The 22,673-nt window shown below is 39.0% G+C and overlaps 2 protein-coding genes across 4 annotated transcripts in view; one reads left to right on the top strand and one right to left on the bottom strand.

The window, feature by feature from the left end:
- Positions 1–7,942, top strand: part of TTC39A (tetratricopeptide repeat domain 39A) — a 47,495-nt gene extending 39,553 nt beyond the window's left edge. For all 3 annotated transcript variants that reach the window (XM_030033935.2, XM_030033936.2, XM_030033937.2), the window contains 4 exons: positions 870–981; positions 3,591–3,705; positions 4,412–4,528; positions 7,570–7,942. In XM_030033935.2, coding sequence (XP_029889795.1) covers positions 870–981; positions 3,591–3,705; positions 4,412–4,528; positions 7,570–7,690 — 465 coding nt within the window. In that variant the 3' untranslated portion in view covers positions 7,691–7,942. The remainder of the gene's footprint in view (positions 1–869; positions 982–3,590; positions 3,706–4,411; positions 4,529–7,569) is intronic.
- Positions 7,943–17,522: 9,580 nt separating this feature from the next.
- RNF11 (ring finger protein 11) overlaps positions 17,523–22,673 on the bottom strand; it is a 32,463-nt gene continuing 27,312 nt past the window's right edge. The window contains exons 2-3 of the mRNA XM_030033938.2: positions 19,329–19,498; positions 17,523–18,747 (exon numbers count right to left, since the gene is read on the bottom strand). Of these exons, the coding sequence (XP_029889798.1) occupies positions 18,576–18,747; positions 19,329–19,498 (342 nt within the window). The 3' untranslated portion in view covers positions 17,523–18,575. The remainder of the gene's footprint in view (positions 18,748–19,328; positions 19,499–22,673) is intronic.

Raw genomic sequence — 22,673 nt, 5'->3', positions numbered from 1 at the left:
CATCTATTCTAGCCTGACAGCTTTTTGTACTATGGTTCCAGAACTCAGTTATTCCATACAGAAGTTTTATCAAAAAGCTTTAAATTATCAAATACAGACTCGGTCTTAGAATGAATAACTTGTCATGAGGACCAGTCATAAGTCTATATAATATTTCCATCTTGAACTTTGTGATTGCTAGTGGCAATGGGCACATTTGGTCTGGTTATATACTCTAAGAGAGAACCCCAATAACAAATAGGAATTAAACCGATAGTTCTTAATAAAATTTAAGAACAGTTGAATAAGAAAGAAGTTACTTTCTGTGGGAACATCAAACAAACCTGAGGAATTTAAAGGGTTTACAGTTTGGCTCTAAAATTCTGTTGGTTTGTTTGAAGTTTGGCTTAAAGGTTAGGGGGTTTTGGTTTGCTTTTTGTTTTGTTTTGTTGTCCTGAGACTTCATATTTTTTTCTATGGTAGCAATACATTGTAGTTATTTATAGTTATTACTGCCCTGGCTAGGATAGAACTGAAAAACAAGAGACCTTAATCAAGGGACAGTCAGCCATGTGCCATGAATGTTTTAAGTCTGTTTGTTCTGTTGGTACTTGCCTTCATCTATAAGTGAGATCGTGTTTGCATTCTGTTCAAGCAATCCTCCTTGCATTGTGTGTAGTAAATGGCTCTTTAGTTGTCTTCCAGGGCTAATTTCTTCTGAAAACCAATGTAACAAGTTTTCAGTTGCAATGAAAATATGCTTTGACAAAATGACTGTTTATTTAAGGAATCTGTAACTTTTTCATCATACAGGGATAAACTAAAGTATTTGCTAACTCCATTTATCTAGTACTGTAATTAATGATGCTGTCATTTCTCCCTGACCCTAGGAAATGATGTATATCTGGAATGGCTATGCTGTAATTGGAAAGTGTCCCAACTTAACAGAAGGCATGTTAGAAACTTTAATTGAAGCAGAAGAAGCATTGGCAAGAAGTTCAGGTAATCAGTGATACAGTTTAAGCAGGTATTTTACAGTGCAATAGCTAAAGATATTATCTGTGAATAAAGAGAGACACTCATTAGTAAAGTTAATCTGATCATAGAAGGAACACAGATAATGAAACATAAACTGTTTATGCAGATAAGAATAATTTTCCTTTTTAATATAGCAATAACTTACAATAGTAGCAAGTGATTTTCCATCCACAGATGTGTATTAGGAATAGTTTATGACATGTATTAAAAGACTGTTTATTTTGCTAGATCAAAATCAGCATATGCATTGACTTGATTACTTGGATCTTGAAGCTTTGTTATCCTCAGATACTGGATTTCAGTTTTGAAGGATAAACAGAAGGAAACAAGTTGGTCTTCTGTTTTAGAAGTGCTGTCAACTTATGATGTGACCTTGGGCTGAATGGTATTTGTGTGTCAACAGTACGCTGTAGAAAGCTGGGACATCAGGGATGGGCTTCTTTTGCACTGTGAATGACCCTAAGGTAGTATTGAACTGGAACAGGTTCTGCTACCACATCTTCTGTCAGTCTCTTAATTAGCCATCCATGAGAAAGTTGAATTGATGTTTATTTCTTGCCAATCTTTCCCAACTCCTATGGGAATGCAACCAGTCTGCACAGCTTTTCTCACAAAGTTTTTCTTACTAAATATTTGATCTTCTTATTATATACTACCTTCCTGCAAAAGGATCAAGCCCCTGTTGACAAAGGAATATGGACTAAATCACTGCATTGCAGTCTTTTCTAGGACCTTGGTCTTCCTGTGCACACTGTGTTACACAAGATTTGAAATAGTTGCTTGAAAGACTGGCTAAAGCTATCTCCTTTTTAATTGATTGAAAAAGAGAATGGAAAAATATTTTCAGTGAAGGTGAGATCTTAGAAGAAGGCTTTTGACCCTTTCACCTTCTTTGTCACCCATTTTTTTACCTTATTTTGAATAAGTGAATTAGTTCTCTGTTCTCTTTTTATCTTAGTTGGTAAATTGTGGATAAAGCTGGCTTTTTGCAGGGATTCATAGAAGCTGATTCATGTTTATAAAACACTGTGAGGATATGTAAATGAAAAGTGGGATATATTTTAAACACGCCAACAATTTAAAGTATTACCTGTTCCAAATAGAGACTTGCTGTTTCCAGGCATCATGCTTTTCTTGAGCTTTCCTGTCAGTGTTTGGGGCTAAACTATTGTATTTTCAAGTATTTTAGAATCTAACCCTATAAAATTATGAATTTGAGGATGTGCTCCTAGCAGCGTTATACCATGTGAGGTGTAAAAGGAAGTCTGTTAGTGGAAGTAACATCTAGAAATACAATTATGTATATCAGATTTGCATCTAGGATAGGTCCCTAAATGTTTGCTTGTACAATCCAGGGCAGTTTGTAGGATGTGTTATAGGAGGAGGAAATACATGGTATGTGAACATGTTCTTGGGACAGATGTCCAGAAGAGACAACTTATTTGCTTTTTTTTTTTTATTCTTATGAAATAACTCTTCTGTGGCCGTGAGTCATCTCACTGTGGACATACTTAGTGTGTCAACTTTTGTCCTCTTCCCTGTTCCTTCTAAGTTAGTTTGCTGCATAGTCTTCAGGCATCTTCCCTGCGATTTGCTTTGGTGACATATGTATGTAGGGGCCTCTGTGGGACTTAGCAATAGAAGTGACTCCAATTGTAGGATCAAGGCCTCCAGCTGCATAGTCCAAAGGGAAGCAGCTGTTTCGTGCTGTATGTGTCAGCATTTAATCAGCTGGAGTGACAGAGGAAGAACCAGGTAAGGTTTGGAGTAGTGAAAACAGGGTGACATTCAATAGCATGAGATGCAGTATCAGACATTTTGCAGAAATTCTTTTTAGTTAGTATTTCATGAATTGGAAATGAGCACGCAAGCTGAAGATTTTGCTTGTAAACTTTACGCTGCCTATATGGAATGGCTATGAAAAAGCCAGATGTTTTCTTTGAAATGTATTATGCAAAAAATTTCTGCTAGAGGGAGGGTGTTGATAGTAATGACTTTGAACTAGGCACTGGTAAGGCTGGTAAGGCTCTGGGTACTCAGAAGTATAAACTCAAAAGAGGTGAAAAGAAGGTATGGTAAGAAGATGAGGGTATGTGAGGTGCGAGTAGCAAAGTCTGGCATATTTTTGTTTAGCCGAACAAAAGTGCTAAATCACTGGCATACGAATAGGTCATGTGACTAGAAGTCAAGGAAGGAGAAGAGCTATACGTACTAAAGGGCAATAAAGGCATAAGGTTAAGAGATTATAAATTGGACCTTGATATTTCCAAAGTGGACACCTTAAATTAGTTTTTAGTTGTCAGAACAATAAGATTGTGGAATAGCCTTCAGTGGGAGTAGGGAGGGAAAGAACAGCCCAACAATTTTTAGACAAAGTTTGATCAGTTTATGAAAAGGTTGATGTGTGTTTGTGTCTGCATTAAATGAACTAAATTGACCAGTTAGTTCCTTCCATTCTGTGTTCCAGTGAATGGATTGTGCTCACACCTATCTGTGTAAGAGCTTCCCTACAGGTAGGAAAGTTTTTGCTGCTCTAGAGTTTTCTAAAATGTGCCATTTACTTCATCTTGCAGCTACAGAATTACTAGCAGATGACCAGTGCGTGATAAAACTGTTAAAGGGCTTATGCCTCAAGCATTTGGGCAAGATCTCAGAAGCAGAAGACCATTTTAATTACATCTATTTAAAGTAAGTTTTCGTACCTGGCATATAGGAGAGCTCTTGAATTTCTCAGTAACCATTCATTTCAAGTAAGAGGAGATGCAACCGTGATATGAATAGAAGGGAGAGGACTGCTGTATATTTAGTGTTTATTTCAGTTACTTTGATATCAAGGAATTGTAATTTTAATTGCCAGTGTTGTTAGCCACATATGGAAGAAGAATTGCAAATCTGTGCTTTTTGCAGATATAGTCCCCCAAAAAGGAGAAAATAGGCACGTAAAATTTTTGAGATACCACATCCTTTTTTTTGCTCCCTTCCTCTTACCAGTCATGAACAAGCTGTACCCAAAAGGCCAAATGCAGTCTGCAGAGACAGGTGGCAGCATGATTATACTTGGAACTTCTATACATCATGCAGTGAATGGCATCTCTTTTTGTCAGTTCACATGGATAGCGCTCATAATACTGTCATCGTTTCTAATACTTCCCTCATAATAAAGGCAATATTTTGTAATCCTGAGAAATAACGTACTGTGTAGGATGGTTATGCAAAATACACATTTAATAACCTGGAAGGTAGCTTTGGATAGAGAACATGACAAGTGTTGTAATAGAGATTGATTGCTCCTTCTGATCTTAGCTAATCTCCTGGTTTTTTGTGTTTGGAGCTGTTAAATGAGGGAAACAATATATCATTTCAAGATCTTGAGGCTATTTCTTTTCCAATGCAGTGAGAAGAAGATAAAATATGACCATTATCTAATTCCAAATGCCTTGCTGGAGCTGGCGATATTGTATCTAGACCAGGGCAGAAGAGAAGAAGCAATAAAACTACTGGAAAAAGCAAAGTAAGCAAGTGAAAAGCCTGTGCTGATGTCCGATGGGTCAGTATGGTATTTTACTGGTTAGTGGGAAGCAGAAACATTTCATTAATATCATGGAAACTCATTTCATTTTTTCAATGGAAGCACGCCTGCCTTAGTTTTGGTTTGGAACTTTCTAGTGGTAGACACTATCTGATCGTTCAGTCTGTGACTTGCACATCCATTCTGCTAAGAGCAAAAAAATTTTAAAGATGTTAATAGGAATGTCAAAGGCTTCCATAAGAAATAATCCATGTGTAACAAAACGTAATAATCTTTGTAGTCTATTTACTTATTCATAAAAGATGTATTAATTAAATCAAAGCTCTGTGTTATGGCTAAAATAGCATTACTCAAGTTGATAGCTAGCAGTGCTGTTTTCTTTCCTTGATGAAGTACATTTAAGATAAGGCTTCAGGTTGTATTTAGTATCTTTGTATTGTTTCATCTGAAAGGCAACTGAAACACCTGCTTTTACTATTTTGTGCGATTCATTTTTCTAGCAAAGTAGGTTTATCAGGAATAGTTGGACTTGATCTTGTATGTTCTTTATTATAAAATTAACAAAATACTGGGTTTGCCTCTGTCCGAGCCTTTACCTCTCTGCTGAGCCAAAATTTCTTGGGGTAGGGAGGGGAGGGAATCCAAACCAAACAACCCTCGCCCTCTTCAAGCATCCTGCAGCAGGGTAGTTCACCTCTCTGCCTGGATCCTGAATGAGTCCAGATGTCTGCATCTTTCCAAGTGCAGAGAGTCACACCAGTCACTGCCGCAGGTGTGAGCAGCTACAAAACTGATGTCTGGCCCCAAGTTTCAAAGAGGTCAGAGTTTTTGTTATGAGCTTTTGTCCAAGTCGGTCCACTACGCAAGACAGAGTGGTTAATCAGCTACCGAAGATTATGCCAAAAGCCTGTCAACACAAAAATTAAAATATGCAATTCTTAATCTCCTATGCTTCTGAGCCTGGTTCTCTGTAGATTTATGGAAGATATTAAGAATAGCAAAAATTGCATTGGCAAAATGCAATGGAAAGCGTTTCAGCTGGTTTCACATTCCTCAAAGCACGCCTCTCCTCCTGTCCTCATTTCCTTTGTTCAAATCTCTGAAGAAGAGATCTAGAAATTAATGATTCAGAGGTTCTCATTCCATCTGGTACTTCTATCGCTTGCTGCTCAGCCATTGCACTTTTCCCCTGACAGCTGTGTGTGGCTCATGTCACAGGCCCCCTCGAGGGAAGGTGTTAGGCTTAAAGAAGAGCACCAGCAGACAGCAGCTCTTAAAAATTTGTTGTTACCCAGTGTATGAAAAGCTAATGCTCAGACTTGCTATGCTCAAAGAACCCATGGACACTGTAATGATATGCAAAAAAACCCCCACCACAAACCCCCCGCCTTGTTTCAGTCAGTCATAAAAAAAAGTGCAGTCCTTACATTTCCACCTGTAGCTGTTACGCTGCATGAAAATGCTCAGGGTTTATAAGTTTTCAGCTAAAAATGCTCAATGTCTCTGCAGCCACTAGAGGGAGAAGGCGTTGTCCGTGGTGGGTTTCAGGACTGCAGAATTATGTTTGCACTTGGCAGGAGCGCAGACGAGCGCTTGGCTTGTGCATGACGCTTGATTTGCTTGACCTAAATCCACATACTGCTGCTGGCTTGAATGTTTCAGCTCTGGGAGAAAGAGTGGAATGAGATGATAAACAGCTTTGGCATGGTCATGTATGGAAATATTTCTATTTCTATTTGTATGACTGTGAACTACAAGCAAGGGTATCAGCCTACTGATGAGAAATACAGTATCTGCATGACAAAATCTACTTAATATAAAGAAAAAACTCTAGAGAGTTTCAGATCAGCATACAGCAGAACCCGGTCACCTCCTTTTCTCAGTCAGCCTCTTGGGTGTTGCATACATAAAATTATAAGCTGGTGTAGGATGGGTGTGGAATTCCTTGTTTTTACGAAGAGACTGCCATAGTAACAGATACCATGCTTCCATGCTTGATTTGAATTACGAATTTTGAACTGAAATGCTTTTAAGGTACACAGACTGTTTAATACTTAATGTTATGTTTCTGTAAAGATGACAAATACCTTCTAAGAGAAAATTAGCATGGTCTAATCCTCTTTGGTATCTGGATTCTGTATCCATCCTGCAGGAGCTGACATGTTAATTCCTATTAAGTAGGATCTGCACTTTCTATGTGGTCCTAGGGGCAAATTTTCTTTTTTTTATATAAGCTTTTCCATGAAAATACAGATTCTTTTAATGTTTCTGTAACCCTTTAGGGCGTGACATAGCTACTGGAGACTATAGGCAGATGACACTGCTGAGTCAGCCATTAGATGTTTGTGGGGGAAGTCCTGCCAGTCTTTCCCTGGGCTGGTGAATTACTCCTTGAAAGCTGATACAGAGTCTCGTGTGTGCCCACTTTCTCTTTGCAAGCTTCTAGGACAACAAATTGTCTGGCCTGATTTCCTGCACACAGTACACATCGTTGACAACCATAGGATGGAGATGGGGTGTTCCCCTCTTCTGGTTCAGGATAGCTTCTCTTTCTTTTTCTTTTTTTTTTTTTTTTTTCCTCTACTTTCTTGAAATGTGTCTGCTGAATTAAGATGAGTCTATCTTATTAACATTATATAAAAAAAACTGAAAATGTTTGTATTCACATTTGTCACTTATACTTTGAGAGAGGAAAAACAATTTCATTTCTGAATGTAAACTAAGTGGATGTTATAGATATTTAATATGGATTCAATATTTTGACTGAGGGGACCAGATTCAATTTCTTAATAAGCTATATTTTTCTGGTAATTGCCAGACAGTGGAACTACAAATAAAGAACAAAGAGCTGCATTGTTTGGCTAGGAACACATGCCTTGTATTTTAGAGTAGGCAACAAAGGAGCTTGTGAAGAAAGGTTTTTTTGCTGTCTATAGTTGTTTTGCTTAGAAAAATAATATAAAGGTAACTTGAAAATGTTTTAAATATATATATTCATCAGAGTGGTTCTGCTTTTGTTTTAGACAAAACTACAAGAATTACTCTATGGAAACAAGAACACATTTCAGAATTCAAGCTGCCCTGCACCAAGCCAAATCCGCCCCAGAAAATGGAATGCACTCTGGAGCCTCGGCAGTGTCGTAACTTTTTCTTCTTTGATGTCCTGTTTGTTGCAAACTTTGATGCAGAAAATTACTGACACTTAAGAATTATTTTTCCTTCTCTTTCAAGTCAGTGAGAAACCAAATCATTTGAGATTTTAAAGGTGAGGCATAAAACGTTAATCTAATGTAATAACATGCCAAAAAACCTCTCAAACCAACCATAACCCTGAAAAATATTGTTTTTCCAACAGTGGCTTTTTGAATACTTACATCTGTGTAATTCATTTTTCAATCATGTGTGCCTTTTTCTTGCGTTCGCAACATTTACTAAGCAAGCTACAACATAAAAGGGAACAATTGGAAAAAAACAAACAACATAACTTTAAAGATTCACAGATTTAATCTCAGTTAGCTTAAATGTTTGTTTGAATTCATACTGCTAGCAGTTGAGAAGGAATCATCACTTTTTCCAAGTACCTACTTAGTTGAAATGATGTGAGAAAATCTCGGTGTGCAAGAAACACTGCAGGGAGGAGCTCCGAATCGTGCGCATTTCTAGTTATGCATGGAAAGCTTCTCTTTACCAGCTTTCACTAGTCACATTTTTGCTTCTACAAGAAACTTGCCGGTGAAAAAAATGGTCTCCCTTCTGCAAGTATCTTGACTTTTCTTAAATTTTTTTTTCTTAATTTGGTTTTCATGTCAATTCTGCTGCTCGTAGCAGCTGAATGATTTACCAAGGATTTGGTGGCGGGGTGAAGGTGATGACAGTATAAAACTGCATCCCTTTTTTGACAAGTTTAAAAATGGGAGGTCCTTAGGAAACAGTTTTTTCATCAGAACGAACATGATCTGAAGTTTATATTAAATTTAAAGCACAAGTCCTTGAAGGTCACTTAAGAAACAGCAATATTGCACTGGCTGCACAGCAATACACGAGTTACTGTGACAGTCGATTCCTTCTTAAAACGATTGTTCTTAGGTTTGCCTAACTTGAGATGTCTATGTTTAAAGAGATTGTATGGCAGTGTTTCCTGTGTTAAGAAGCTGGGGTTGGAGCAGGCTCCCTTGGCAAAGTGCTCTGCTTTTCACAAAAGAGGGCCATTTATCTTTTTGCTCTTTATTGATCTTTTGGGGGAATTTCTGTGTAAGGGGCTTTAAGAATAGAGCAATGAGCTAGGTCTGCTTTCCAATGCCATCTGCCATAGAATTGCTGCTTTTCTGCAAAACTTGTGAAGTCAGACATAACACATATTTGACTCGTATTTACCGTTCTCCAGGCTAGCTCCATGTTTGTATGCCTGTGGGTTTTTGGGGCACAATTCTACCTCCCTTTTGAAAGAGCTTCTTCCCCATGACCCATTCTGGTATGTGGAGATGGGAGGTCTTCTGACAGCCCTTTTTCTCCAATGGAGATGTTTATCAGGAAGGTTCGTGTCTATGTACCTCACAGTGAATATTCTTTCTAAAGTGATTGTTCCCAGCAGAAGAGAAAAATGACAGTTTATAGCTCTGCTTTTACCTCCTCTAAGGAAACGACATTGTTTTATAATTGCAAATTAATATGCAAAGAGACAGAACCACCTGTTCCTCAACACAGAGAACTTGCATTGTCTTAAAAATAGATGCTCTTTATAAAAGTCTTCCCAAGTTAAAATCATAGATGAAGAATGCATTTTTTTAAAGTGACTTTCTCGGATAAATTCAGTTCAGATAAAATTAAGTTTAAACAGTTATGCTGTTTACGTATTGCACATTCAAACTTAAGTGTAAAAATTCAGTCATTCTTTGTATAGAATAAAAAAGATTCTTGTTCTATTTCATGCATATAACGCCTCTTCTTCCAGTTGTGTCCTTTTCAAATATTTTGGCAGTCTTAGCATCTTTTAAGCAAGCAATGCCATGAAAATTAGCATAAATGGTACTTTGCAGAAAGCGAACAATCCTTCCGACTGTAGATTCATCTCTCAAGGCCACTGAAATGCTCTTTGAAATTTCACCCACAACTGAGTTTTGCCTGATCTTAGATACATTGCACAAAGGACATACTGTGCAATATGCGGTCAACTTCCTTGCTTCTTTGCAGGAACGAAAATCCTAAGATTTTCATTGTCCTCTTTTGGTCGAGCACAAACACCAGCCATATCGTGGACCTGATCTCCAGCTTCAGCTGAGGACTTTGTAGTTAGCCATGATCAAGTAGTCTGTGCTTTCACTCTGACTTTTTAGCTCCCAAACAATAGGAAATACTCACCTTCCTGATGCAACAACAAAGATTTACAGGCTGTAATATTCTGAACTCACTAAAGGAAAATAACACCTTGCTTGCTAAAGGCCGAATGGAAGGTCTGGTACGTTGTCACTGTATACGTTTTTCAGTGTGTTACATTTTGAAATGCCCACCGTTAGTCTTTGGTCATCGACGTACTTCATTTTGGTGCTCTTCTGTGGCAGGGATCAGCAACTCAGTGCTGTCAGTCTGAGCTGGAAGGTCTATGCTGGGATTGTTTTTCCGTTGTTTCTCATGAAGCTGCTGCATTCTGCCTGAAGCAGCTCTCCAGAATGGTAAATTGCTTCATCAGTCTCGAGTCCCAGGTACAATGAATTAGGGAAAGCACAACTGGTGCAAGTTCTCAAACAGCTTCAGTGTTCAGTACTACTGAACTTAAGTACCTACCAGAAAATAGCAGATACTCTAATGGAATCACAAATGAAGGATTTTCAGCATGGCCTAAGATTCAGGGAACGTACGTACGACTTCAGATGGATATAGTCAGCGCCTCATTTGCAGAAGGAGCACTTTCTCCTGCTTTCAAACATTGAATTGTCTGACTAATGCTAGAGAAACCCACTCTGTGTACTAGGCTTTAGCCAACGATTGCTGGTATCAACTCTTCTCAGTCCTCAGCAAAGCCAGGGAAGTTAAACAAAGGCAAACTAATAACTCATATAGCAGAAAATAGTTTTCTGCACTTGGTAGAACCTTTATCATAAAACTTACAAACTGTATTTCTTTTTCTATGTATTTTTTTAGTAGCACTGATAAGTGGTTTCCTGCCAGTAGCCAAGGAGGGGTAGAAATTCATGCTCAGTTTCCTGGATGTCTGCAGCGATTGCCATGGTGCGCCATGTGATACCGCTGTGCCATCTGAACTTGGTAGTGGCCAGGAGGGGAGAAGCAGTAAAATGAGCATCGTTTTTATCATTAGATCTGATATGTGGAATCCATGTATGTATGGTCTCTCATTAAACTGAAGGGAGGATATGGGCTGAAAAGCCAGCAGCTTATAGTGACGTCTAACGAGGTGTAACTACCTCAACACCTAGCTCCTATAAATAACACTAGATGAGATAACCTGTTGGATGAAGAATGGTGGGCTGAAGCTGAACCTGGTCACAGCTTTTCTTGACGATCAGAAGAGATTTTGATGAAGTCACAAACATAATACAACTACTATTATTTGGAAACACCCACTTATGATTGCTCAACTAAACCAGTAGCATAGGAACATGCTTTGATTTATTATCAATATGCAGTTCTATTGCGATCTACAGTTAACGCATTCTGTTACGGATGGTTAGTTTAAAGACTGTCCCATTCTGACAGTGCCTCAGGTTGTTTACACTGCAGTGATACAGCATTCAAAACTTTGCTTGGGAAACTTTGCCTTTTATAAAATATAGCAGCATAGAACAGGATCATATCAAACATTTCTTCCCATTTCACACTGGGTTTGGCATTAAATTGTATATTGTGTTGAGTGCCTTAGTACTTTTAGTTGATCTGTGGCCTGGGTCCAAGGCTACTAAGAGATCATGGGATGATAGCTTTGACAGCTTGTATGCCTCTGGCCCAATAGAAGCATCAAGTAATGCTCCTCTGTGTGAAACAAGGCTTTCCTAGAGTACTTCCAGAATGCAAAAGGCACTCCCTAGAGTTTAAATACAACACTCAGCCTCCGGTTCCACCTGCGAGATCCATTTCTTTGCCTTCTCAAGCATAAAAAAACAGCAGCAAAGCAAATGTACATGAAATGACCAAAACAATGCATTCCACGCAGTTCCCCCTCTGGGAGGAAGAGGAGAAGATAAAGAGGTGAGTCATGTTGTTTACTGCTGTACAGGAAAATGGTTAATGGTTGGAAACGACACTGATGAACGAGATCAGAAAATCTGAACAGACTAGAAATGAACTTGCTTCTTTTCTCATTATGTTCTGCAAATACCTTTTTATGATAGATTATATGCAAAGCGTGCATTGGCAAGTATTATAATTGAATGATTTGTCATCATAAAATATATTTTAAAGATGCTATCTAGGTTTGATTCAGGTGTTTAAAAAAAATATATAAATACAAATACTTTCTTTAAAAACATGCCCAGTCAATCCCTGTCTCCAAGATTTATGAACAGCAACAGAGCTAATAAATATCTGCATAGCACTGTGGTAAAATTCTGCATGATGTTTGCTCCAAATTCAACAATATTTTTTGTAGGACTGGGCTGTGTTCCATTATTTTCTGGGTTTTTTTTAAATCTCTGGACCTACTTACTTTCATTGCTGGCTAAACATAGGCAAAATGTTTATTTAGAATTATGCATCACATTGAATTCTACTTGCTTTCTCTCTCCTCGACTTTTACAGAAAGAATACAAAACAGCAGTCACAACTCCCCCCTGCATGCTCTCTTTATGGGCTACCTCAATTCAAAAAAGAAAAAAAAAAAAATCAAATGTTTATCTCATGTTAGTCAAGTACTGGAACAACAGTTTCAGGTCTGTGGCTGAAAAGCAATGTAATGTGGTGAGAAAGAGAAGATAAGTAGAAGCTGCAATGTTCTGGACAGTTTTCATCTCTCGCTGTTCTTTTTATCCTACAGCAGACAGGGTGTGGAGGTAAGGAATGACTTCCTTAGCGCTGGAGCCGTGTAGGATATTTGTCTGCAATGCTGCAGCCACAGGGGCTGTGCTTGGTGTTCGTAGTGTCATAGGTGCAGTTCTAGGATGAGCTGGGGTTTTGTTTGAATGTGGTGCTTTTCCTGACGTTTTGGTAGAGATGGTGGTGTGAGATGCCTGAAGACTGTCTCTGTTCCTGCTGTCCAAAGATGCAGAATAATAACTTTATCTCTGACAGCAGAGTTCAGTAGATTATTCTAGGGAGGTGAAGCAATGTTGTTTAACTCTAGAAGATACAATATATGGATCATGTTCAATGTTGTCTTCATTTGGGTACAGTACCCAGTACTGCTGTCATCACTACCAAGGTTACATAGCCTCTGTTGGGCAGCTGCAAAGTTTTTTTTAGAAGCAACCAGCAGGGCCAGTTACAGTTTTGGTATTTCAATCATGGAATACTAGGTTGGAAGGGACCTCGAGGATCATCTGGTCCAACCTTTCTTGGCAAAAGCATGGTCTAGACAAGATGGCCCCGCACCCCGTCCAGCTGAATCTTAGGAGTGTCCAATGCTGGGGAACCCACCACTTCCCCGGGGAGATTATTCCAATGGCTGATTGTTCCCATTGGGAAAAATGTGCTTTGGCTTTCATTCTTACGGCTTGTGGATACCTGGGTCCTGGGTCAGGTTTCCGTTCTGTGATGCGGGGCTCATTGCTGATGCAAATAATTCTTGGTATTTCTAAGGAGCAGCAGGAATCTCATGTGTGGTGCCTTTGCTACATGTCTATTGAAAGTGTGTGATCTGTCACACACACACACATAAATATAAAAAAGTATTTATCAATAATAACACAAGAAGTCTATGTATGTATATTCATGCGCACCAGTAGCAGGCTCTGTAGCCAAAGCTTTTTGAAAAGTTACCAGAACTGTTTGAACTATTCAATTGACACTTAAAAAAAAAAAGTGAGATACTTTTTTTGAAAAAAGCTTTGATACTTTTTCAGATGACGGCTGAGGAAAATGCAGGGAGGTTAAGGGCCTTTACTAGTGGTTTGTTGTGGGATCGTAAAGGAAACAGAGTGTGCAGTACATCGCCTTCTACAGGGAGAAGTCCCAAAACAAACAGGCATCTAGCAAGAGCCCTTCAGTGAGGTAACCTCACCAAAAAGCAGTTTTAGGCTGGAGAGCTCAAGGGCATCAGACAGTTTTTACTCTGGAAGCAGAGCTCGGCCTCAGTGGGCCAGCACCTGGGACGGCTCCGTCCTGCTCAGAAAACACAGGTTTAGAGCAATTCATCTTTTTCCCCTTGAATTTCTGCTTGTCCGTCTCCCTCAGTCTGCTTACCCAGCGTGAATTCTTGATTAGACAAGCTACCACTAATGTGGCAGAAGGGTAGGAAAAAGATGCTAAAAAGGTGGACGTTTGTCATGTCTGTCTGCAGTGAGAACCCTGGCACGAGTGCTTCTAGTGAGCAGAAGCAGGGGCTGTTGTGTCCAGGAAAAACGCTTGGTGTGGACAGCCCAGGTGCACGTAGTACGTGCAGTGAATTGAACATTTACTGTCGCGTGCAGAGTTGTTGTTGAAATGCCTTATTTAAAACAAAGACAAATATTTTCTAGGGGTTGGTGCTGCAAAGAATAGGTTTATGAAGTTATTGCTACTTGCTTTCCAACTGAGAGGACAGAGAAAGTTTGGGGGCTTTTTGTTTGGTTGTTGTATGGTTGGTCCCCTCTTGCTGAGTAAGTACGTACCTTTGTGCTGCTACAAACACGTACAGGCGTTTTCACAAATATTTTTTTCATTATAGATTCCTCTCTGCAGCTTTTACTTAGCTAAGTGTCAGTGTAGGGTGGATATTGTAATAAATCAGTTGCTAGCATGCAAATATAGTTATTTCTTCTGCTTACATCAAAAAGATGCTTTTGCAAAGTATGTTTAGACTGTTCTTTTTATCAAAAGGCATTAACTTTGCATTTCATACCAAGAATTCCAAATCCCCTAACTCTTATCCCAGAACAGGTTTAAATGCAAGATAATTTGCAAAGGGTGGTTAGCATAAATTATATTCTTCAAAGTTAAATGCTGTATAAAAGGAAAAATTAATCCTTGAAGCTAATTTTTACTCTGGGTATTAAGTCAAGAAGGCCTCTGCTGAACAGATTTTATTCATGGTTTTTTGTAGGTTATCAACTAGTATGTATGTTTTTAATAAAAATGTAGCGTCTGTAATAAACTTTTTGTAATCAACTAGCATCCACTTTGTCCATTTTAATCCAGGATTTAACTGATAAGAGGGCTTGTATGTTTGGTTTCAGCCATCTTGTTATTTATTTAACTGACAGTCTGACTCAAGAATTTTCATCTTTACCACGATTGCACAAGGACAGGAAATGTCAAAGTCTTGAAACTGTGGCAATCTAAGTAAGTTCAGGTATTTCATAATCCCTTAGCCTAGAAATGTACACTTCTGCCATTGCAAAGAGAGGGCTGTCAGCCTTCCAAACACGTAATTGCTTTCAGCCTTGGGAAGCTGCAAGACAGTAGGAACTTTTATAAACCTTACGTGGTTAAAGCCCTTCTACAACACTAGCTCCTCACAAAGAAACTCTCTAGGCTTTTTTTTGTTGTTGTTTGTGTACAAGTTTTATGATTCTCTCCCAGATTTACATAACGAACCGGCAACAGGTAGTAAGGATTATCATCCTCAGATGTAAAATGATTCAAATGGTAATTCCAGTAGCGTGCAAGAATTTTTAAGCATAAAGGTCTTTATAAAACTAAGTATTCACAACTTGTCATTGCATCTCTCTTGCTTCAGATTTGTGGGAATTTTGTTTTCTTCTGTTGTGTGAGACAAAATCCATTTCCTACTATAATCTGCAACCATAACCTAACAATTTCCCTGCTGTGCAAGCATCTTGGATGTTGGCGATGTTAGCCCTTGGTCCCTACCTGCTCTGTTTCTGTGGCACTGCTGGGGCAACTCTTAGTCTTTAAATGGGATAGCAGGTTGCTATGGGAGGCTGTGGTGTCTGTCAACGACTAGGGGCGCGTAGACTTTCAGCGTCTCTTGTGTTGTTGCCTGAAATTGCTGAGGATTGAGCCTGATGATCCACTCAGCTATTTCTGGGTCTGTGCCGGGGTTGTTTTGCCAGTTACAGTTCTAAAGTACAAACAGTGTTGTTGTACTGAATGTTTTCATCGTACTGCATGGTCCCTACAAAATGCTTTAAAGCAACACTTTTTGATCACTGTTGATGCACCTATAAACTCGGTTACTTACACAGAGTAGCTGTAAGAGGTTTTTTTTTCCTTCAAATTGCTTTGCAGACATTTTAGTATGGGCCTGTCCCCCCCTGAAACACAGCTCTGGCATAAGAAGGGCTACAGTTGAACAGGTCCAGATGAATAAGAGCCAGCCCTTTCCACTCACTGAGCTGCAGCAGACTCTGGTTAGGAGACAAACAGCTGTGCTGTAAATGGAATGTCTAATATGTTTGAAATATAAGTAATTTATTAGACACCTCTGAGACAGGAGGCAAATATTATCTTCATCTTACAGATGGTGGAATTAAGACACAGATCTGGTTTCACAACTGTAGCTAAAATTCAGGTTACACATTATTTTGTGTTAAATTCAGATCAATTACTTTTTTGAACTAGAAATCATCCATAACAGCATTGCACCTAAAAACTTGAAAAATCATTTGATTTATTTGTTATATTTACACATTTGTCTTTCAGCTAAAATTTGAGCTTTTTGGAATGTTTTTTTGTGTATTCAACTCTAGTTTTAGCCCTTCGCACCTTTTTGCTATTTAACAAGTATTTTAATAAAAGTAATTTCTTCCCTTAGCCCGGTAAGTATATCAGTGTTAAAAGTTCAACTATACAAAGTGCCTATAAAAGCATTCAGCTCAGTAATTGGTCACTTCATCTTTCCTTCAAATCTTTCTTAATCAAGTCTTGTAATAAATAAAGACTAATACCAACATGACAATGCTGTTTTTTTCAAATTGTTCATTTGCCAGTTTTAACAAGATAAAGAAAAGGAATGAATACTTAATGTGGACATTGTTTTACCAAAAAAAAAAAAAAAAAAGAAACCAACCCCCCAAAACAAACAAACAAGAAGGAGGACACAAAAGAACACACATGGAATGATGAAAAGGAACAATGATATTGCACAATTTCAGGTCTCTCTTCCCAGATTTTGATCCATGTAATTAGGTATGTATGAATTCAGCAAAAAATTGTGTCCAGATAAATGTGTAGCAATCTGAGTGAATCTAGAACTGTAGACTGCTTTCAATTCCTTCTGACTGCTACTTGGAGTTCTTCTCTAAGAGAGCAGGTTGCTGTCAGCTGCAGGAATAATAAATAAATCAACATGTTGATTCTACATTTTGCTGACCAGCCCTTCAAAAATTATCCATAACATGCACAATTCTATATTGTAAATACACTAAGTCTTCAAAGTACTTGGGTCTTTAAACACAACTTGTATCAAGTACTCAAACTATGTATGAAAAACAATCAAGGATGTTCCCTGATTTGTTGTGGTTAACTTGAGATTGCATCTCATTTTGCAAGACCAGGACTTCTCGATGTATCAGCGTTGCGCTGAATGTATAGAAGTCACAGTAGGGTATATTAAGGAAGGAAAGAAAAAAAAAAGATAAAAGAAAAATCATCCTAAGTAAGTGGATAAAAGGTCCTTACAGCTACAATCTTTGCTAGACCGTCTCTTAACAAGCACATACTGTTTGCTACAGAAATTAGCTAATTGTGTCATTCTGGCTATAGCAGTACTGTTTTCCCCCTCAACTGCTAGTATGACAGTCGGTGTTTCCATAAACTTTGCATTTACGTGCAGAACAAAATATATTTTTCTTATATCTGATTTCATATCTGTTTGGTGGACTGATGTGTCAGCCAGCAGGGCTTAACAGATACATTTAATACAGGAGACTGAGATACAGTATGTTTATTCTTAACTTCTGATAACCTAAGAACTACAAGAACGAGAGATGCAGTATCCATTTGCTATAATCCAAGACAACCATTTTTAGGGAGAAAAAAAAATAGAATAAGTGATCAACACTACCACTACAGTAGTTCCAAATATTTTTTTTTCAGTCACGGTAGTTTAACTATTTATTGTCCATCTGGCCCACTTTTAACCTGATCAAGTTAAAGGTGACATATTAAAGTTTAAGGACTGTTGTTTCATCAAAACCAAAGCAAGTTATAAAAACCATGAAACCGTAATTTCACTGTAGGACTGTTTTATATCTTCATATTCTGCATCACTTGTAGAAAAGGGATAATGCATCTCAGTTTGCTTACAAGCTAGGAGATCACTTTGAAGTCTGCATATTCCTAACTGCAAACAAAATATAGCACTTTTAACAGGTTATAAATAAACTGGTTTTCAAGCATAGAGCCAGCCCAACAATAACAATACACTATTAAAAAGACCTAAGGCAATGAATTCCATCTCCAATGGACCAAAAAAAAAAAAAAAAAAAAGAAAAAGAACTGTGCAAACAAGCTTAAAACTATTTCTTTGTGCCAGTGTTATAAAATGTAGATTTCAATAAAGCCTTGACCCAAATGCCAGGACTTGTGAAAAGAATCAGAACAAAACTGGTTACTTTATTTAGGAAAAAAAATACTCTTATCTTGCTGCTAATAAAATTGGATACACGCAGTTTAAACACTTACAGTTGCTGTAACACTTTACACAATTCCTATATATGGGTGTAAGAACAAACATTAAAAGACAATGGTGGGTCAAGGCTTTACATTAAAAATAACAACCTACTTTTCTATAGTCTCTAAAATACTATGTTTTTTCCAATATTTGCAGCCATTCAGGAATATTTTTTATTTATTTATTAGGAAATGTATACTTTGTGCATGATCTTAATTCCTAATTCCCGGCTCTTTGGGCTGAATGACAAAAGGATCAAACCCATTAAAGTGGATGGTCTCCTTAAAGGTTCAGTGGAGAAACCCTGGCTCAGTTAGTCTCATATGATGAAAGCAGTGCTGCATCCACTGGCTCCATGCAGGATGGACAGGTAAAGGATCTCATCAACCAGTCATCTATACAGTCCAGGTGGTAAATGTGCATGCACGGCAGAAATCGGATAGGGTCCCCATAAACAAAGTCCATCATACAAATGACACATCTAGGGGGGGAAAAAAAAAAAAAAAAAATCATAAAAATATTTAAGCTGCTGTTACCACACTGGAAATGAGAAGTAGTACAATATATACTCCTGGGTATGTTTGAGTTAGTCAAACTTTTAGTACTTGTTGATAGTGTGAGGAGTTCTTAGCTCTGTCAGTGCTGGCTCCACCAAGCGCTAGATTTTTTGGCGTTTCCTTTGTAGTGTATGTGTGTGCCCATGGTTACAATGTCAGTGAGGGCTGGAAGCCTTCTGTAGGCATGGGTCCGCAGAGTGCGTAAAACTAGAAATGGTAAAAGGGAGCCATACAGGTGAGGAAGTAACAGGAAATTATTTCCCCATGAAGAGAGGATAAAGAGGAAAAAACACATGTAAGGACATGAATTACATGGGTCAGGAAAGTAAGTTTCACCTGTAACAGGAAAACAAGCGAGGATAAAGGAAAGAACCTTCTGCAGGGTCATTTTTTTTCCTGAAAGCTACATTAAATTACAGTCCCTGAAAATAAGGCAAAAACAGGAGGACAAGATCAGGTTTTCCAGGGCAGAACATTAGTTCACAGTTTGGTTTCTGTAACTTACTCTCTGATCTTCTTCTCGGAGCCATCTCTTCCAGGATCATAGACTCCTTTAGGTAGATGCTGAATAAGGCCTATCCTCTGCGCTATTCTGATTTGTTCCTCTTCTGTCAGCTGTGTTGCTAGCCGAGTCTGGCTAGGCGTCGGGTGATAAACAGGAACAGGGACCTGCTCCTAAAATTAAAATACTACAGTTAAAAAAAAAACACAGAGGTTTTCCTCGCATTTTGTAGCACAGTACAAGCAATGTATTTAACTTTTTCTCTCTTAGTCCTACAAATGTTTGTAAAATCTCCCGCTCCTACTTCGCAATTTTGAGGCTATAATTATATTGAGAATGGGATAAAGTATTGAGGCCAGTATCCTGAGGAAGGAGCTGCTCGTGGTTGTTCTCTGCAAAAGCTTTCCATCTCCAGGAATCATTCATACGTGAAATACATGTACAACAAACTCCACAAGACAGCAGGCAAATAAACCCTACAGCCACCTGGTGAACTGCTAAGGTACTGAATTGAACAATGTAATGGCTGAGGAAAAGCCCCCAGTATTTGCAACAAAAAGTAGATTTTTTTACATTTAGGAAGAATTGTTTGCAAAGATGAGGACAGTGCCTATTCTTAAGAGTTCTAGAGAGGAAGGTTTTATTGGTTCTGTAATCACTAAAATTTACATGAACTGTTCTACGCCACACAAGTTCCAATCCAGAACTGTAGATTTAATTCTTTTGTGTTTAAAAAATGTCACCTGGACGATAAAAAGAACAGCTTAAGTAAGTAATCCAAGTCTTACATTTGTTCTCATACATTAGTAAGACTTTACAAGTTGTCCCAAGCTGGACTTCAACTTCTGTATGTTTAAAGTACATATTTCCCAAACAAAAAACAGACAATGTGTAGGTATTACACAGTCCTTCCTCTCCCATGTTCTCAGAAGCTTCTTCTGAATATTAACAAACTTTAGATCAGATATTTTCACTAACACTTATATTAACATGGTACTTACTTATTTTACTTGCTTTTAAAGCACTTTTTTGGACATAAATACAAATTTTGAACAGGAAATACTGTTAGGACAGTATTGGCTAGTAGCCATAATTCTACTGTTAATAGGGAGAGAATTTCTTGCAATAGGTCTATTTTAATGGTGGTACTTAAACAGCAGAAAAAAATTCAACTTATAGATGTGTTCTGCAAATAAACCTGGTGCATCAGAGACACAATAGCACTGATTCATCTGTTTGAAAAATGCAAAAGTTGATGTTTCAGAGGACATTGCTGCAAACCAAGCAGACTGCAGGAGGGCATGCAGCTGCACCGCAGGAAGCGCTGATGCAGCACGCATCACCTGACAAAGCTCCCATTGCCAAACTCCCACTCGCTCCTCACTGATATGGGGAAAATGTGGGCTTTTGCTGCCTGGGACAGAGCAACCACCTTCTGAAACATGCATGTCCTTACAGAGCACGGACCGCTGTGGGCATCTCCAGGTATTTCCAGCAGCAGGAATGCAGCTGCGTTCCCCTCTCCCGTTCCCTTTTGGCCGGCTCTGGCAATGGTCTAGTGCAGTGTTCAGCTGACACCAACACCTGGCAAAGTCCCGATACGGGGTTTAACACATGTAATGTTGCGCTTGTAAAGCCTGATAAAGTGATTCTTCTTTCACTGCTAGGAAGCACGGCAAGTGGAAAGACAGACGGGGCTCCTGGAAGGCTGGGAGAAAGCAGCCCGAGGAGCACGCAGCCTCTCGCCGGCCAGTTCCAGGGATGCCCAGCAGCAGAAGTCCTTGCTCATGAGAAATACTCATCAAAAATACAAGTCTACAGGGCAGTTGTTCTTTTAACACAGTGCCTGCCACTTGCAATTCAGCTGTGGGGTAAAATTCACAGTCTTCTCTTAATTTAGCCACACTAGGATTTCCCCCTCTGATTTCCTAGCAGAACTCAGAGGAATTATGACAAGGTTCAAAAGACAAAATGCCAGTGGTTCTGTAAGTTTGATTAATTTCCTGACTACTCTCAACTGTGTTTCACAGAATCACAGATTTCTTCTAGATCAGCTGCCTTTTAATGGTTTAAATTATCTGAAGTATTTTGTAATCGCTGTCTGAATAGGGAGAAGCACCAGCTGGGATGACCTGTCAGATATAACAGTATTCATGAAGTGGCTTGGCAACCTTTAGTGCGAGCAAAATAAAGCATTTTTTCCCCTCCCGAATGCTGCAGACCCTCCCTCTGCACTGAACACATCAGCTCGAGGCAGAGCCGAGTCCTGGTTTTATGTGTCAAGAACTTAACACCACAAACTATCAGTAACTTTTTTTCCCAAGGCTTTGCTGTACTTCTTTGGACAGATTATTAAATCAATAGCAGAAGACATTACTGCTGGCTCCCTGATTTGTTACAAAGATGTACAGAACACTTAGCATACGGAGGGAGATGCACCCTCCTTCCCATCTTAGAAAAAAAGAGGAGCACTATAACCAACTACGTGCACGGCACGGGTTGGTGCTAATAAGGGCAGGAGAGGAGGCTACTGTATTTCATACAGCTCCCCTTGGCAAAACCATGACTGCAAGTGATAATGCAGAAATACAAGGAAAGACAAAAACAGGAGGAGGAAAAAAGGTCCAAGAAACTCTCAAAATGTCTGGAAGTAGCAGCGACAACTGGTAGTGAATGCCTATAGCAGATGAACAGCAAACAGATTCAAACTGATATCTCAGCAGAAATTAGACAGCAAAAGGAAACTATAGTTAAGTAACAATCTGTTGTGAGTTAAAACTATCACATTTGGACAACTCTGAAATGAGAAATAAGTCACGCTATCCAACTGTTGACTGCTTCAGTTAAGTTTTGGACAGTAACACAATTTTTAAGCTTGTAATAGGCCAAACAAGAACGAAACCTCATTCCCTCGTTCTAGTCTTTTGCAGGCGCTTGCTGCGAGCGACCACCGAGGGACTGTGCACTTGGGGAACCCATTTCTGCATTACTGCAGTGCCCCTCTCCCACGGGTGTCATCCTCCCCGCAGAGACCTGGAGAAGAGGGGCCTGATGGACGGCCCGGGGCCCCCTTCCCGTGCCAAATACACAAATGCTTTCCTGACGGCCAGCGCTGTATGGAAACACTCCTCCTTTTGGCGTCCTGTCTCAGGTTCCCTCCCCGCAGAGCCACCACCCTGCGCTACATGTCTGACATAACCCATTAAGGCAGGAATTTATAGTTGCCAGCTGTGGGCTTCTACAGTTTCACATACTAGACAAGAAATCTCTTGTCAGATGAGTAACTCTGGGTGAAAACGGTGCTGTCTTTCACCGTGAAGTCTTCATGCTTGTGAATATAAAAAATTG

The sequence above is a fragment of the Aquila chrysaetos genome, chromosome 12 (assembly GCF_900496995.4).
Source record: "Aquila chrysaetos chrysaetos chromosome 12, bAquChr1.4, whole genome shotgun sequence".
In the NCBI taxonomy this organism is placed as follows: Eukaryota; Metazoa; Chordata; class Aves; order Accipitriformes; family Accipitridae; genus Aquila; species Aquila chrysaetos.
This window is presented reverse-complemented; position numbering and strand designations above follow the sequence as displayed.